The 17,934-nt window shown below is 42.2% G+C and overlaps 1 protein-coding gene across 1 annotated transcript in view; it reads right to left on the bottom strand.

The window, feature by feature from the left end:
- The window catches only part of LOC134190606 (cytoplasmic dynein 1 heavy chain 1-like), a 69,759-nt gene that overhangs the window by 17,200 nt on the left and 34,625 nt on the right, over window positions 1-17,934 (bottom strand). The window contains exons 24-33 of the mRNA XM_062659061.1: window positions 15,611-16,619; window positions 15,028-15,181; window positions 14,381-14,710; window positions 12,442-12,628; window positions 11,715-11,978; window positions 11,341-11,430; window positions 11,160-11,282; window positions 11,009-11,100; window positions 2,121-2,214; window positions 1,872-2,063 (exon numbers count right to left, since the gene is read on the bottom strand). Coding sequence (XP_062515045.1) covers window positions 1,872-2,063; window positions 2,121-2,214; window positions 11,009-11,100; window positions 11,160-11,282; window positions 11,341-11,430; window positions 11,715-11,978; window positions 12,442-12,628; window positions 14,381-14,710; window positions 15,028-15,181; window positions 15,611-16,619 — 2,535 coding nt within the window. The remainder of the gene's footprint in view (window positions 1-1,871; window positions 2,064-2,120; window positions 2,215-11,008; window positions 11,101-11,159; window positions 11,283-11,340; window positions 11,431-11,714; window positions 11,979-12,441; window positions 12,629-14,380; window positions 14,711-15,027; window positions 15,182-15,610; window positions 16,620-17,934) is intronic.

The raw sequence follows: 17,934 nt of genomic DNA, 5'->3' as shown, positions 1-17,934 counted from the left end.
AGTGTGGGAAAACATGCAAGTGCAAATGTAGATTAGGCGTCTCTGTTCGCTCTGACTTTGTTTGTTTGTTTGTTTGTAACAAAAATGAATAGAGTGCACTAAAGTCCATACCAAAATTAGAGACAATGTGGAAAAATTCCCGGATCTCAGCTATCCGGTGTCATAGAGAGTTGATTTCAACACTAATCAAAAGCTCATGCCAAGGAGATAACAATTCGCTAAATATGAATTGTCATCGGTCCTTTCTTACATTAATAATAGCTGCTTCCTGTCTAGATGTGAGTAGAGACCGCCTTCAATTTAAGCTAAAGAGCATTCAACGGAAAACCACCTGGGCTTCAAAGCATACCGTGCACGTGATGAAGTAATTAGCTTCAGTCAAAGTCAACATTCTCATCATTTCCTTCACAGACAATAGATCTCTTCGCTGGCTGAACTTGAATCGTCTTCTCTGCCTACTTCCATAATGATTCCCTCTACAGCTTGGAGCAACCAGTAATCAGAGGCAATTAGTGACCCCTCCTCTAACCACTCCCTAAGCATCTAAATACTTCACCACAATTCCCACGTTGTCTCTAATTTTGGTATGGACTTTAGCATACTTACAGGTCAGTTGCTTCGTCCGACAAACAGACGCTGTCATGGGCAATGCACGTTCCCCTTCACAAATTTCCGTGCAACAACACCGCGACTGCTCAGCTATAGACACCAAAAATTCAAGCTGTCAGACTGCAGAACCACTATGCAGAAACACTGTGGAACAAGCCAAATGTTACAAGTCTGCAGGTACAGCTACACCTTCGCTCCCTAGATGCCTGGTTATTGGTGGGAAACATACACATGCAAATGTAGACTATAGGCGTTGTTTCTATGTTCTAAAGGAATAAATACCATGTACAGGATGAACACCCAATGGCTGAATTCTCGTAGTACAGCTGCTAAACAATAGAGGTGGAGCCTTATGATGACATCACATTCGTCTAGTGGTCTGCAATGACACCACTTCTCGTCTATTGGTTGGAGTAGCTTCATGTGCATCTGCACGAATCGAGTATAAATACAGTCGTACGTACGGTCATACAGTCGCACATCGAACGACTACTATCATACCCTTAGCCCGGATATCTGAGCCTCGGGTAATCAAAGCACAAAAAGCAATCACAGATGCAGCTTGAGAGCTTGACAAGGTAATTTCTGTTCTTTACTAATGCCCACACCACTAAACAACTTATGACCTCAAGTCTCTCTACATGCCAATACTTGCTAACTAATAACAGCCAACCACACTAATGTAAGATACAAATATTATTAATAACAAACAACAGCAAACAGCCTCCCTCCTCTTCTCGACTTCCAAAGTGTCAGGAGCTGCCTCTCAGAGGTCACGCCCCCATCTGTTAAGCTGGGCCCTGTGCTCTACGCAGGGAACTCTGGGTCTGCACTAGCAGGAACACCGAATTGTGAAGCCAACCGTGGTGTGAGCACCCGAAGTCTCATCAGGACCCCAGTGGCTGATGTCATGTCACAGCCAATGGCTGCTTAAGACCCCAGTCAATGACCAGGTACTCATTTATACTCCTGAGTCGAGAGAAGCAAATGTGTGTTAGTTTCTTGCTTAAGGAAATTATGCCATAGTTTGCCATCACTGTCACTTGAACCTGCAACCCTTCAAGGTCCCGGATGTAAACACTCCGTAAGATGACTCACTAACCAACTGAGCTATCGCACCACACCCGACTTCCCTACACCCATGCATCAGCATGCACACATGCACACACACACACACGCACAAACACACACATACACCAAACACAAACATACGTGGCAAAATTATCAATGATCAACTGCACCATTACAACATTGTTACCTACATAATGATTGATAAAGTCAAGATAATGACGAGGAGTAATTGACATAGTTCCACCTCCCCGTTTGGCTAGTCTCTCATTAGCCTGATGTAAAGTCTTGTGAACAAATACAAATGCATTTACAATAACTTCACGATATGTCGGAGGCTGCGAAAGCTCTTCATACACCATAGACAAATAATCAGGTGCAACATACTAAACAACAAAATAGTTATAATAAGATTATTGGAGAAAGCAGTCGCTATGACTCACAAACGAATTTTCCAAGTCTAACTTCTGAGTGAATTCTCGACCAACTTGGAAGAGCGCATGATTTGACCAATCACCAAACCAATTGAGGACACACCTAATACACCAAAACAAAATCACATTGCCAATCTGTCAAGTTGGGTGTGGTCAAAGAAACTGTTCACACAAATTTAATCTAGACTAACTTGCATATAATTTTCTTAACCCTTCAACTCCCTGTCAATAGCGGGCATTACGTACTATTTAGCACGTTTGGTCAAGTGTTTATAATAATTACCTTTAACTACCTATAATTACCTTTACTCCGCCTCTGTTTAGTACCCAGGTTTCTGTTTGCCGTCTTTCCCAAATGGAGCCCGTTTTCGCTCGACAAACTATAGTTCAAAAGAATCACTAATAAAGTCTCTTTCAAATGAGCCTACTTTGAGCCGTCTACATGATCGCAATCTCCAGATATCGCATGTTTTGATGACGTCACACTATGGTCATATCTGACCACGTGACTTTAGCCATCTTCCTGTGCTTCGGTAGCCAATCAAAATATTTTTAGCCATTAGACACACCCTTTGGGCGTGCCTATGCATATGGCCAAATTTTAGCGCATATTTTTTTACAATTTTCCGACACGTTGCATGCGCTCTGGCCCTACTTTGCTCTTCGTTGTGATTTTTCTAATACGTTGAAAGCAAAAACAACATATTCAGACGTTTCTTACGTGTTTTCGCTTCGTAGGCATCATTTGAGGCCGATGTGATGGAGAATGAGTGAGATATTCCGTTTGTGAAGACAATGATGCGCCACGCTGTAGGTATATCATTTGGATATGTAAACGTTTTGTTTTTCGCGATATCTTTTCAGTAAGAGTTTCAGTAACTGTTTTCCAGGTTTGGCCGTTAGCCGTTGGGGAGAATTTGAGTTATGCCCATAGTAATGGTACGTTCTCTGTTGCTATGGCTATGTACCCGTATGTTTTGGTTAGAGAATGCAGTCTAGAACAATCATTCAAACCGTTTTATAATATTCTATATGTTTATTAGCTCTCCAGACGATGCTGCAACGCACCAGAAAGCAGATCTTCCTGATGATGAAGACACCGGCAACTCAATTAGTGTAGCATAGACAGAAAGTAGACATGAACGTATCAAAACTATCATCAATAGCTACGAGAAATGTATCATTCGAAAGAGCAATTAACAGGCTTTTCAACTGTGTATGTATTGAAATTTTTGCATGTATAAGGTGGCTACAATTGCGAATAAGTAGCTAGTCAACTGTAGTTACATGCGCACGCCAGGTAATTAGTTTTATTCGTACATTCTTGTAAACAGGTGATATAGCATTAGTGTCATGCGTTGGCGTTAATATCACCAAATGGGAGTTGAAGGGTTAATAAGACTTAAATCTCCTTCTTGATGCGTTGATAGACACCAGTGGGCTTACTTGGAGAGACAGCTTCTGGTTACCGAGGCTAACCTATGCTTAGCACCACCCAACACTGGGCATGCAGAACCGCAGCCTGCCGCTGTCACCTGACAGCATGAAGAACTTGCTGCCCTGTGACAGCTGCCATCACACCTAACAATAGCCTCATCCAGAGAAATACCACCAATTGTCAAAGGTACGCCTGTACCAGACTGCTGCTTGCTCTGTGGCCCGACCCAGGTGGGGCTGCACCCCAAACACCCTCCCAAGAAAGCGTCAGCATGTGTTGGCTTGCTAAGGCATCACGCAAGATAAAGACATGAACCAGATGCAACACAATTGCTGATCTATTTCTATAATTTCTGCTCGCTTATGCAACGCACCACAGACCGCAACACTTGTATATCCAATCTCACATACGTCATGAAGTAGTCTGAAGTCAAACAGCCCCTCCGTTGGATCAAATGTTCCGGTAGTCCAGCAACTGCTGCACTGGAAGCTGCCCCAATGCAAAAGCTGTGGGAGGTGTATTAGCTGGAATCCATACCCACATTATCCAGTAAAAAGCAAAGTTGAGACAAAAGTCTGTCTCTCAACAGGAATGCTCCTGACTGGAAGCAAAAGAGTGGGAGGCCAACGTTCATCCACCGGACTGCCAAATACCGCTTAAGGGCACGTACGGGGCACATGGGACCCCTATGGGGGCCAGTACGACATTGCAGCTGTGATAAAATGAGTCTGTCTTAGACACTCGTAAGTGAAGCACCACCATGTCCTCCTTAAACTGGACATCTTTTCCACAGTATTCGCTCGTGGAACGATGAGTCGTTTGTTGCTGTAAATTCTGAGACCCGCATAAAACTGAGAAATGCTGTCGTGAATGCTGCCCAATACATTAGTTTATCTCTCAGGCACAGCCGAGGCCATAGACACAGCGATGTCTTCAAAATTCCTGAGGACTGGCAACGTGATTGGGAGCCAAAGTGGTCTCTTGTGGGAAGTCTTTTGCGATCTCCGTATACCGCAGGGAACCAATGCAAACGAGGTGTTGCTTGGAGCGGGTCCACGTAGCCTGCCTAGATGTGAAAGTGATAAACCGTAGACAAATACACCCTGATAGTCTCCCCTCCAGCCATCTTTGCACTGAATGTCGTGAATCTTGAAAGTGTCGTCTCTGAAGCCGGCATGGGAGGTATCCCACCCGTTGGCAAAAGTTAAATTGTTTCATACCGGTAGTGTAGGCTGTCTGCGTTGACAGGGCTACTGCTGCCTGTTGAAACTGCAAAACAACGTGGTCCAGAGTAATTCCCAATTGGTCGGTAGTGGTGTTAGTTTCGAACCTGCCAGCAGGAATAGGGCCTTGAACTTCTCCACCTGTCCATGAGACAATGCATCAGCCAATGTATTATTCACACTGTGAATATGCAAGACTGAGACACTAAAATTTCCTTTAGCTACTATAAAGTACAGCAAACATACAAGCTCAATGAGGTGTTTGTCTTTGGTGGTCTTTTTGCCAAATATCAACTTACTGCATGGTTGTCACAGTTAAAAAGCAAGCGTTTTCTGGTCCATTCTGACCTCAGGTAGCTGCTGCGATAACAATCGCGTATAGCTCTTTCCATGCGATCGAAAACGACTTTTGCTGGTGTTGCTCCAGCCAGCGCCCGTACAGCCACTGTCCATTCCAGAAGGCCCCAAAGCCATGTGACCCTGTCACGTCAGCAGCCACGAAGTAGTAAAGAAGTATGACTTCCCTAGCCAAGACGGAAGTATGCGTTGCCACCACTTGATGTCTGTGCAAGTGTAGTGACAAGTTTACCCGATGACGTCTTTCTCACAGTTGTTGCTAAATCAAATAGTCTTCTAATAAATATTTGGCCTGCCGGTAGGACCTTCCCTGCAAAGGAGAACTTGCTGATCAGCAAAAGTAGCTGCCGTTTTGTGCACTTTTTACGTGAGTACCATTGCTGCAGTTTGGCTTCGAGATCCTCCCGTTTGCCTGTGAAAGGCGTAGCACGTTATTGTGTGAGTCAATCTCTATACTTAAGAAAGCCAACTTTTGCCGGTCTTTCCACCTTCTCAGGTGCCCACTCTATACCAAGACGCTGAAGTGTGGTGTCTAACCTTTCCTGACCCTCTTCTCTCGTGGCCGCTTATATCAGAAAATTATCCAGGTAATGAATGACGTGTCAGATACTGAACTTGATATGAAGAATCCACTCTACCACGTCTGCCATTTGGTTAAACAACCACAGGGACGACCTTAAACCAAACGACAACCTTGTGTGGTAGTATTAGCTGCCCAGCCAGGGACAGCCTAACAGATGCCAATCCTCTGGATTGACACGACAATGACGAAACACGTTCTTGAAGTCAAATTTTGATCATGTATGGGGATGATCGAAATGTCTCAATCATAGCAATGGCTGTGTCCACTGATGGGTATTTCATAGTAAAATCAGTTTTGTCGATTGCATCATTCACACTTTTGCCCAAGGACGCTAATAAATGACAGATAAGTCACCAAGAGCCGTCTTTTTTTGGGCACCACACCCAAGCCAGAAGAAACGAAATTAGCCAGGGAGATGGTCGTGTGGCCCAGAGAGAAAACCTTTGTCACACTCTGCCGCCAATGTTGCCAAAACAACGTGCGGATACTGAACTGCCATCTGTAGATTACGTGCTGCGTAATGAAGCGTGTAGTGCTTACAACCTATTCTGAACCCTTGCTCTAAGTTCTCTAGTAACCAGCCAACCCACCGTGCACGGGGGTGAGTTGCAACAAAGAACGAAACTCTTTTTAAGTTTAAAGTTACTGTCCTTAACTACTGCGGCACCCCTGCAGCATTTACTGCCTCTTTAACTCACAAGCAAGGGTGGCGTGTCGCCTGCCACAGCAGCCACAAGTGTGGGCAAACTTGCATGCTCCTGCTCCGCGGTTGCACGTTGCATTGTTGTAGTCCCTGTACACGCCGTGCGAGTTGGCGTTTGCGAGTGTGATGACGCGAGCTCCCTTGCTGGTAGGCTCTCCTGATTGACTAGAATTGCTATTGCCCATTGACCGAAGGAGTTCTGTCTTTTCTTGGGACACTGGGATGCTAACTTCCCGGAATCCTGACACTTGAAGCATACTGTTCTTGCCTGGTTAGTGAAACAGATGGACCATAATGATGCATCTACTTCGTCCCAGGGCCGAGCTGGCTCTTGAGAGGCTGCTTTCGGAATGCCTTGTCGTATTATAGCCATGCCGCTGTAGTAAATCGACTAGCTGCTTGAGCAATTAATAACTGGTAACCAAATAACTCAGACGCTTGACTCGGGTTACCCACTGGTAGTGTGTTTGCAAACAAAGACCATGCCCTCAGCCATGAAGTAAGGTCTGTCACCAAGCGGCGTTGATGTTCTGTGCTACGCTCAGACCTGCAGGGTCAACCTCTAATGCAACGTGCGACTGGTCGGTCATTGCATGAGCTGCGCATACAATTGAACTGGAGCATTCAGCCAACAACGCATCCAAGTCAACAAACTCGCTTCTAAGGATCTTCCAAACCTATTTGTCCAAAACAGGATAGACGCTATGCAATGAGTGAGACTGATCAATAGGCATACTCGTCTGTGTCTGCCGCAGAGCTGGCCGCTTGATGTCCTCGTCATCTTCTGAGAGCTCCAACGTACTTGCTTCTCCTCGTGCAAGCCTTGAGTGTTTTGACTTTGAAAAAGTCTGCTGCTGGTTTCTTGAGAGACTTGCTCTGCCGGAACTCGTTGCACCTGCACGCTATCTACGTCTATCTGCAACTTTTCTGCATGCACCATCTTCGTCACCAATTCGGAGATAAACTGTGCTGCTCTGTGGAGAATATAAGTGGCATTGCCGACTGCATTATCTCCTTCTGCACATGCTTCCTCTTCCTTCCAACCCTCGTATTCGGCTCATGGGAACTACCGAATGCTACTGACAACTCATTCTCAGATGCTGATTGTGTTCCCTCAGCCATGTCTGTCCATGTCCCATTCCAATGGTTCCATAATCTCATGGCTTTTTCATCCTTCATGCCAGTTGATACCAGGATAAGGCTGGCTCCAGTGTTTCATCCAACAGGGCCAAGTACTCTTGAAGTGACCGACCTGAGGGAGTAGCAGAACGCCTTTTCCGCGGCATAACAGAAACAGATGCTACTACACTGTACAGAGTCAACTACTGTGTAACCTGCCAAAAACACATCACTATGTACGTCACAAGCACACGTACACTCTTCTTCCTTAATCCCGTAGTTGTTGTATTAACATCTATTTAGCTCCGCTAGATACTCCAAAAACCTATAATGTTGCAAGCTGGTCAAAGATATTAAAGTCAACTTCACCTTGCTTCCAACAATTGCAGTAACTCTACGAGCAGACCTTCCAAACCAATCCAACTTCACAAATGATTACACAAAATTCAATATCAACCAGTCACACCAAGTCATAACTCATAATGTTCTAGGGCGCATTTCCACTAGTGCCTAAACCGGTTTTATTAACAAGTCGTTTAAGTTAAATTGGTCTAAGGATTGACCTGTTTCCACTTGCACTAAACCAGTTATATTCTAAACCTAAACCGATTTCTTAAACCCGTTTTGCAGTAGGTTTAGCAAAGTGGTTTAGGTTTAACTGTCACGTGACAGTAGCACGCTTGTTTAGATGGCTTCTGACGCCATTTTGATGATAAAGGGTAACTGCAACGCAAAATTAAAAATTCTTTTATGTTCTAGTTGCATACATGACAGAAAAATAGTTTTAGATTTTTAAGATAACATTTCACTGAGAAATAGCAATTCAAAGTTGCTTCCGATTCATCAAGTTCCGGTAATGGGCGTGGTGTAGCGTACACGTAACACAAGGGAGACTCCATGCTACTGTGTACTGTCAACAAAAGAATCTGTGGCAAAAGAATGGTTCGGTGTTGCGTGGCTGCACGAAGCACCAATTCACACAAGTCATATGCAAGTGTGTTTCGATTTCCGAAGATCTCCAAGCTAAGAAAAGAGTGGGAATAGAAAATAAGGAGGACAACTGCAGAAACGTTTGTGTCGTCTGAGATACTACTACTGAGTACGATGCGTCCTACTGAGTGAACAGGAGTCTGTAGTAGCCACTTTTAGCTTGATTGTTTCACGATATGTACAGCCAGATCTATTGAAGAACTTGGTCTGGGTTGTAGAAGAGCAAAATCTGAGGCCACCATTTTCCATCTACCTGCCTCCACACTTCAAGACTGCAGCACTCTGAAACCTTCGCAAAAGAAAATGAGAGCCGCATTTGAGAAGCGGGAAATATGAGGAGGATAAGGAAGACTCTCGTGCAGGACTAAAAGTACTGCAAATGGCTAGGAGAGGTCAGACTCTTGATGACTATATCTTACAGACTTGCGTCTAGATGCTTGATCGTCATGTGCAGTGAACGCAGTCGTATGCATTGCGGTACACTGTACAGTAAAGTCAATCCCTGTATTAACGTGAATTCAACGTACGAACTTCAACTCATTTTGTTCTCTTTCTCACAGCAATACTGTATTCGCCATAATAATGCCCATGCCCGTATATACACCCATGTGCGACAGGTCACAACTTTCAGCCCGAAAAACCCCATGCCCAAGTATAAGCCCAGGATACGCATGTGCAGACAAAACAAAATGGGGTCCGCAGAACATTCGTCTCTGTCTGTGTGCGTTTGATGAGCTGGTGTCAGTGTTGAGTGAAAGTGCTTACCGCTAGACTCATGTCTTCGTTGCAATTACCGACCCTGATGCTTTTGACGAGCTTCAGGTCAACAACTCTGGTTTGCATGTGTATACATAGAGTGATTAGTTTCTGCGTGTATGCTGATGCTGTATGGATACCAGTACCTTTGATCTTGCAAATGGACAATTGCAAGCATTTGTGGTATTTCTGTCTTCAAGTATTTAGATGGTGACTAGCCAAACGTCAGCATTTTGCGACCATGTATATGCCTAGGACCAAAATAACGCCCATGCCCTAGTATACGCCCACAAAAGTGTTTCTTTTCTATATGCCCAGGGCGTTATTACGGGCAACTATGGTAGCCAGAGTTTTGCATGAACTCACCAGTACACTGTGCCAGTATTGTCACTAGTATTCGACATTATTATTACGTCATTATTTGAGACAACCTCAAATACGCTTTGACAGCACTCGCATTCCACATGAGTACGTATCCATCATCTCACAACGACCGCAGCTGCACCTGATGCGGATGGTTGTTTACTTACCTGGATGTGCATGGATTACGTTTGCTACTCCTACTTCTACTTGCGATGGTGGCAGGCTATCACTTAGCCTTTCCTCTTCCTCATCCACTTCCAAGGCAGCAGGCGATTTCAAAGCTTTAGAGGCACTGTCGCTGAGCTTGAACCTGAGTGGTTTAGTCACTATAATGGCTCCCAGCACACCTTATTCATCCTGTGATTCATGCAATGATAAAACGTTATCATCACGTAAAAACCTGAAAACTGTTGCTGCCGTCGCCTCTACCCTAGCAGCGTTGCCTTGGAAATAAAGTCGTAGTCATTTTTACAGGCCGCTGACTATACAGAGGCACAAGCGTCTCCCCTCTATGACGTGTACACTACATCACGCCCATTACCAGAACTTGAAGAACCGGAAGCAACTTTGACCTGATATTTCTCAGCGATGACTTAACTTAGAAATCTAAAACTATTTTCCCTGTCATGTATGCAACTAGAACTATCGATTTCCTACATAAAAGAATTTTTGATTTTTGCGTTGCAGTTACCCTTTAACTATTTTGCTGGGATAGAATTGCCTTAAAGCTGTACGGTCATTAACTAACGAAAAGAAACCTCAGCTACACAGAGAGAGAAGACGGCGTCCTTGGTCATCGTCATGCAAATTCCTACTAGTAGATGCTGAATCAGTAACAACCAGCAGTTGCTCTGACTCACCCAACACTTCAAAATAAAGCGTTCCTAGACGGTTTGTTTTGCACATCCGGAGTTCCTAGTGGAAACAGTCGCTTTCTTGAACTGATTTCGTTTCTAAATGCAACTAGTTTAAGATGCAGCTACACGGCCATAGTTTCCCAATCAAAAGACATGTAAACAGCATCAGCAAAAACTAGATATTCAATGCAACACCCTAGGATTCAAGCTCTTACAAATGTCATGTATGTACTTTATGCATGTCAGTAATTTTATCAGCATGTAGGATGTAATCACTAAATAAATACTGTTACACCAGCCATACATTATCAGTCACCAAACATAAATCAAGTTTGACAAACAATATACATGCTAACACAAACAATATCCCCATACACCCAAGCATGTACAACCCAAGTCAACTTGATAATAATCAAGTATGATAATTGTAATTTTCAAACACACTGAAACCCTTTTTGAACAATAAACACATATTTATGGCAATATGGTAATAAATTTTCATACAAACCTGTTGAATAATGCTGGCGATGTAGCTGCTCGGCTCTTCAGGCCTTCAGTTGATGGATTCATAGTAAACACAACATGTAGATTGTTCATCACCTAACAAAAAAACAGCAACTCATAGTCAAGAGTAAGTGATTATAAACGTTCTAAGCCACCTGGTTAGTAAACCATTTGTAAAGTTCTTCTGCAGAGTCCAGCATAAGTCCATCACGTTGGGATCCCTCTTTACACTGAGTCATCAAAGTAGTAAACTCATCACCCTCGAACAAACCAGGAACCTACACCACATGTATGGTTACTACTTAGCTATCACACAATGATCAAATGACACTCTACCTCTCCATTAGCTAACAGAGTGTTAATACGTTCCAAGAAACTTGAATCCAGCACATTTGATTCATCCATAATGAAGGCAATTTTCTCATCCTGTACAAAAATCCCACACAAACAGTAAACACAAACACTCACACCATACACTAAATTTTCATCAAATTTACACTTACATGTCCAGACTCCTTACATTAAAGTTCATTACATTTTAACAGCATAAGGTTTCACAAATCCACAGCTTTGCATAGCCTCCTACTGTACATTCTATTACATGTAAATGACTAATATGGTAGAATCCTCTAACACCAGTGCCATACATAGCATATGTGCAGCAACATCAATAATAAAAGCCCATTAAATACTTTATACTGACACCTTACCCTACAGCCAGCTCGTCTCAGAACTCCTCGAAGATCCTCATCAAAGTCTGCTGCTGTGTATTTGTTATGGACTTTGATCTGATGAACTTTCAAGCCATTGATCCAAGCCACAAAACGTGACAGAGTTGTCTTGCCAGCACCAGACACACCAATCAGCAACAAATGACCTTGAGGCTGTCTGAATATCCGATCAATACGCAAAACATGATCCAGTACTTCATTGAATAGAACAAGAGGAACATCAAGTTCTTCATCATAAAACACCTACACGAAAGAAACTCAACATTTTGTAACTCATTGACTTTCAATCAGCATAACAAAAAGTCTACAAACACAGCTGTAAACCACAAGTTCATCATTATTGTCAATTCTACATTCATCCTGACATTCAAACTATTGTAAAGAAACTTTTCGCATGGGTTAAATTTTCACGATATTTATGGTGGTGTAATTTGCTCGCAGCCTTAGAGACCGTGAAAAGTTTACCCCCCAAACTGGTCTATGACAAAGAATCTGCAAAAATTTGCCTAGCAAAAATATCCCCCTTTGCAGTGTTACACAAGTAGATCTTTGTTCATGCTACATCATTTTGCTTAAATCTATTCTGAACAGAACAAACAAAACAGCACAAATGACAAGCAGACAGACAAATTGGCACACAAGCAGATAGACAAACAGTCTTAACCATTGCCAAACAAGTTCACAACACATGTAAATATGTATAGACCTTCAGTCTTGCTTTCACATAGTCTCTTAGCTCCTCCTGTTCTACAGGAACATAATCTTTTGACAACCAATTGCTGAAAAGGATAGGTCTCTTGAGAGCCTCATCCTTGTTCATGTTGGGGAAGAAAGTCATGGCTGTCTGTACAAGCTGTTCATCTGTCCATTGTCGCTCCTCGTCATACACTAGCCTGTAATACAAGTTAGTATATAAGCTATACAGTACAAACACTTACAGTACAACAGATGCAACAACATCATAGTCGATTGACTACTATCTATTTCAATATCCATTTTACTGTCCATAATCTCAAATGTTGGTTTTGGGCATGTTTACTGCGATACACTAAAAAATTATGACACCACAGCACCATTTACTGTAACAGTCCACTGACTTCCAGAAAATTAATAGCTCCTATCTGTCCAGCTCCAGAGTGATAATAAAATAAAGTTTCAAGAATATAGTTTTTGTAGACCAACAGTGCAAGCACTTAGCTCTTGATCAACTCATATATAATAAGTTCAGGTTCATTTATCTACTCTACACATGCTCCTCTGTAACACATACTTTGTACTAATTCATTCATAGCAAACCTGGAATCTCCTATTAGCATACAATATGCAATACTTCCTCGAATAGTAACCCTGCTCAAATAGAAACCCGTAGGTCTGGTCAGTTTGAAAACATAGTAACCTGTGCTCGATTAAGGTCCATTTCTGAAAAGGAGAATATGTGAAAACTGTAGTTAATGGATAAGGAATTGAAGAGCAGAGCTAATTACTGCTAGTGGAATAAACGGTTCCACTATAGAAACGTTTCGCTATGAACTTACGTTCAAAGGTTCAACCAATGCCTCAACTACATAAGCTTGCTAGCTACAGCTGTTTTACTTATCAATCCATAGTTCAAAGTACGTCCGCGTCAGCTTTCAAGTAGTGGGCGTTATCGCAGTGACTTTGAAGTTATCTGACACCTGGTGTAAACGCAAGAGTAGGGTAGGGCCAAGCGCGTGTCATACAGGAAGTTACTAATTGTTTTGTAATAAAGAACCAATCACAGTATTTATTAACTAATCTCGAACCTCCTTCTTGTAAGCGTTCCAGTGATGTTGGAATCAACTCGCTAGGACGTCCGCTTCAGGAGATACGAGTTTTCCCCACGTATTACACTATTTGGGAACAAACTTTAGTAACCCATGCCTTGGCTGTCAGAGCTTGCGACATTACGCATGCACACTGTTAGTCGTGCTACACAGATTCCTTGAAGAGGCAGAGATGTTTTTGATTGCCAAAATTAATTAAGGGCTGTGAAAGAAACTCGAATATCATCGATAACAGCTATGGCAGCAAGATACAAGATCAACGGCAAAACCTCCACCAGTGAATGAAGAATTCTGACAAACTGAAGGAGGACACCGAGAGCGGATCTGGGGGAAAACAGAAACGATTAAGCAGTTAACTTGACAGCTTTGCATGGGTCAAGGGTATAAGAGTGTGTTCGTCTCATACTTGCATAGCTCTCTACTTCAACTTGAACCATGATAGCAGACATTGAATAATAGTAAACCACACTTGATTAGTAACGCTGCTTAAATACTAACCCGTGGCTCTGATCAGTTTGAAATATAGTAACCCATGGGTTACTATTTGAGGGAATATAGTATGCAAAAGTCATCAAATTAGTTTCAGCAGTCTTGCAAAGTTCTTTTAAGTGCTGTACTTTAGGCATAAAAGGCACAAACCAAAAATACTAACGTATCTCTTAATTAAGAACTCCAAAAGAGTACAGGTCTGACAAGAATCTACCAAGGCTATCTCCAACAGAATCAACCAAAATTAATGCTGTTTCTTCTTAAATCAGTGCACTCATGATGCACAACTGTGAGCATCTATTTCTAAATTATACATAAAAACAACACACAACTTTGCCATTTCTGACTTACCGATCTTGAAACAATCGCAAACCCTCGTGTGCCCAGATTCGAACCAGTCCTTCAACAGAAAGAGTTTCTAATGGCTTCAGTGCCTCTGCAATGCCTCGCACCCATCTTGTCATCTCTCTGGGACTGTAGATATAGTGTGGCTGCATATCTTGTGTGAATCGTTCCTGTGACTTGCCATAGAAGTCTACCATAGCATCAGTAAGAGGCTCTGCATACTGTCTGAGACTAGGAACCATGCGTAACATTGCACGATTGAAAGTGCCATAGATCTGAGTTAGTGACAGTCGACCGGGATAGTCAACATACACAACAGGAACATGACGAAGAAATCTGCAATAGAATGCCTCTTGAGAAATTGACAACAAACTAAAGTGCAACTCTACATGCCCAACAGATGCACACACAGAACTTGTGTAGCAAGCTACATTAGCCTCCAATATTAACAGGCTTTGTTACACAACCAGACTGATACATACAAGCATAAACAAGAGAAATAAAACAATATACAAGAACTGTGACTTAGTATTATACATCACAAATGCATGAGCTGGCTGTCCATATAACTGTCAGTAAGCAAACTACATACATGTCAAGTAATACAAGCACATATGAAATGAGCATATTTGCACAATGCTGCTGTACAGTACCTGTGTGATAATGGTTTTCGTCCAGGATCTGTTGGTGGGTTGCAAGCACCAACAAACTGAACATGTTCCACGATCACCCATGTCTGATCAGCCAGGCGATAAAAGCCACCTCGTTCCACAATCTGACGAAGGAAGGAAATAACACACTGTGTACCTAAAACAGCAAGATACATAAACACCACCATCAAATTGACTACTAGCATAAAAATAATCTCATATATAAGTAACAACACATTCAAGTCTAATGACCAAAAGCCAGCTGCTAGAATTGCCTGTGATAGCCATATACATCTGACCAATATAAATATTATATAGCACAATAATTTCTTTAACAAATCAGTACAGAATGGCCACAAGAGATTGGACATCGCTGAAACTCAAAATGCCCTAATAATTATTGCAAGAACAAAATTACAAAAAAGTCTCAAAAGTATGGTGATATAATTATTGGATTTAGAATGTAAACAAAACATCAAGTGGTGTCACGACAATGACTACATGTCAAGCTCTTGCTTTTGACATATTTTGAATCATGGTTACAAAATCAATAATCTGTAGCCATAAGTTCTAAATTTCTTCTCACCATATTTGTCCATGTCTGGCAAGTTGATTTCATCACAAAACAGAACAAGCCATTTGCCAATTTGAGCAGGAGAAAGAACAAGCCCATTCGGAGTTCTTCTGTACTCACAGTAGTGATCTAGCGTTTTCATCAATAGTTCTGGAGTTGTAGCTGAAGAGAAATTGAGACCAACCACCTCCATGTCAGGCAACGACCGAAGAGCACTGAACAATGTCATTGTCTTGCCAGATCCAGGTGGACCACAGAGAACAAGTGGCTTATGCTCAGCTAGCCAAGTGTTGAGAAGTGATTCATGACGAACCGTATCTACAGTTGGAATAACCACATCAGGAGCTCCAACCTTGTGAGTTTCAACTTCAATTTGAGGAACCTTAGAATGCCAAGGTGACCATTCACCATTCATCGTTACCTCATAGTCAATGATGGGGATGGTAGATGTTGACGGTAGAGGAATAGTCGTGATGCCTCGAATGTACGTCCCAAGATCAGAACGAGATTGTAATTTACTGTCACCAGCTAGTGACCACAAGAGACAATACACAAGTTGCCGCAAAAGATACTTCTCAATTCGATCATGGTTCATTGGAAAATCTGAATGATTTAAGTTGTAAGTAAGCACATTCCGTACAGATTGGTTCAACATGGAGTACAAGCAACTGAGTGCTCGAACACGTGTGAAGTCCATGATATGATCCATGTTTGTAGCTGCAAATATCAACGCTTTTACAACCAAACCATCAGAAGAAAAGTGCGGGCTGAGAATGTCAGCACAATCTCGTTGCACTTGCAGTGTAGGAGAAACCAGTTCTTCTTGTCCAGACTGAAATGGTTTCTGTAACCTCTTGTTCTCATCTGTATCATCTAAGGGTACACTGCGTAGCCGCTGTAAATAGTTGTTGAACATCATGTCAATTGTGACAACATCTTCACTGAACCAGACCATACCACAGCGACTAACAGTAGCAAGAGTGGCATATTTTAAGTCTTGGACCTCAAACATGATTCTCACCTGAACAGAATACAGGATGAGTTATCAATTGCAAAATATCGCTGTGAGCAAGAAGTAATGTCTAGTTACTGTTGATCCCAATTCATCATCAAAGGCAACACACGCAAAGAAAACAAAATGCTAGAACCATTCACAAACATACACTTATCTATTAATCCCTATTAATTATTAGCAACCTGCAGGTGTCAAACATAGGTAAAGAAACTCCTACTGTACATAGCCTGTAGACACCTTAAATCAGGCTGCGTTTGATTTAAGACAGCACTAACAAACACTACACGCCACCACTGCCAACAGTGACATTAGAAGCATGACATAGTCCTTCACTTTCATTCTTACCAATGAAAGAAACCACAGCTAATATTTCAGAAAACCAAACAAAAGCGTGCACGCTTTAAGATCCCATAGTGTGTGATAGTTTCTACAATAAATTTGAGCACATACCAAGTGAAGCACAGCAAAATGTCTGAGAGTAACAAAATTAGCTACTATCATGCACATCTCACACCTTCAGTACAAGGTGACAATGATAGTTTTGAGATATGTATACAAGACATAATAAACAAACGGCTGTGTGTCAATCTGTCAGTTTTAGTTGTACATACAATGTACACCCTCCTTCTGTCATTACTAGTTAGTTAGTCTGTCACCCTTTCTGCTTATCCACCTGCAACAAGGCTACATGAACAAATTCAAACCAGTCCAGTGTACATATATGTGTATTATTAAAGTGCAGCCAAATAATAAGCATATGCAATCAGTTCACAACAGATGAACTCCAAATTTGTAACAATACCCTAGTACTTAATTCTTAAAGGGGAACTCTCACCAAAATCAACCATCTCTCAGAGGAAAGCTGTCACTTCATGACACAACTCCTTGCAACCGTTTACTGCAGAAGTTTACCGTGACGAAGAAATAAAGCATTGAAATTACCTGCATGGGCGTGTTTAGTACACATATGTGGCATGTAACTCTGATTGTTGGTTAGCAAGGAAGACCGATACCTGTGCACATTTCAAGGTAAGGATTGTGAGATATATGGTGTCAAGTTGTGATTTATTGACTAAAGCAAATCGGGACCCCAAAGTTATCACGCAAGTATCGACTGTGTCAATACAACCGTGGAGCCTCAGAAGGAGACCCTTCTTAGATTAGTTCATAGATCATGTCTCGCTGCATCTTGGGTGCATTAGGAGCACTTGGTATGGTTAAACCTAAAGTAGTTACTTTCAGAGAGTAAGACTTTGTGCTACATGCGGGGAATTGTCTGAATAACTCGTTGCCCATTCTCTGCTTCTGTGGCTGTCTGGAC

The sequence above is a fragment of the Corticium candelabrum genome, chromosome 15 (genome assembly GCF_963422355.1).
Source record: "Corticium candelabrum chromosome 15, ooCorCand1.1, whole genome shotgun sequence".
NCBI classification, from domain to species: domain Eukaryota; kingdom Metazoa; phylum Porifera; class Homoscleromorpha; order Homosclerophorida; family Plakinidae; genus Corticium; species Corticium candelabrum.
Note: the sequence above shows the minus strand (reverse complement) of the source record. Positions and strands in the feature narration are given on the sequence as shown.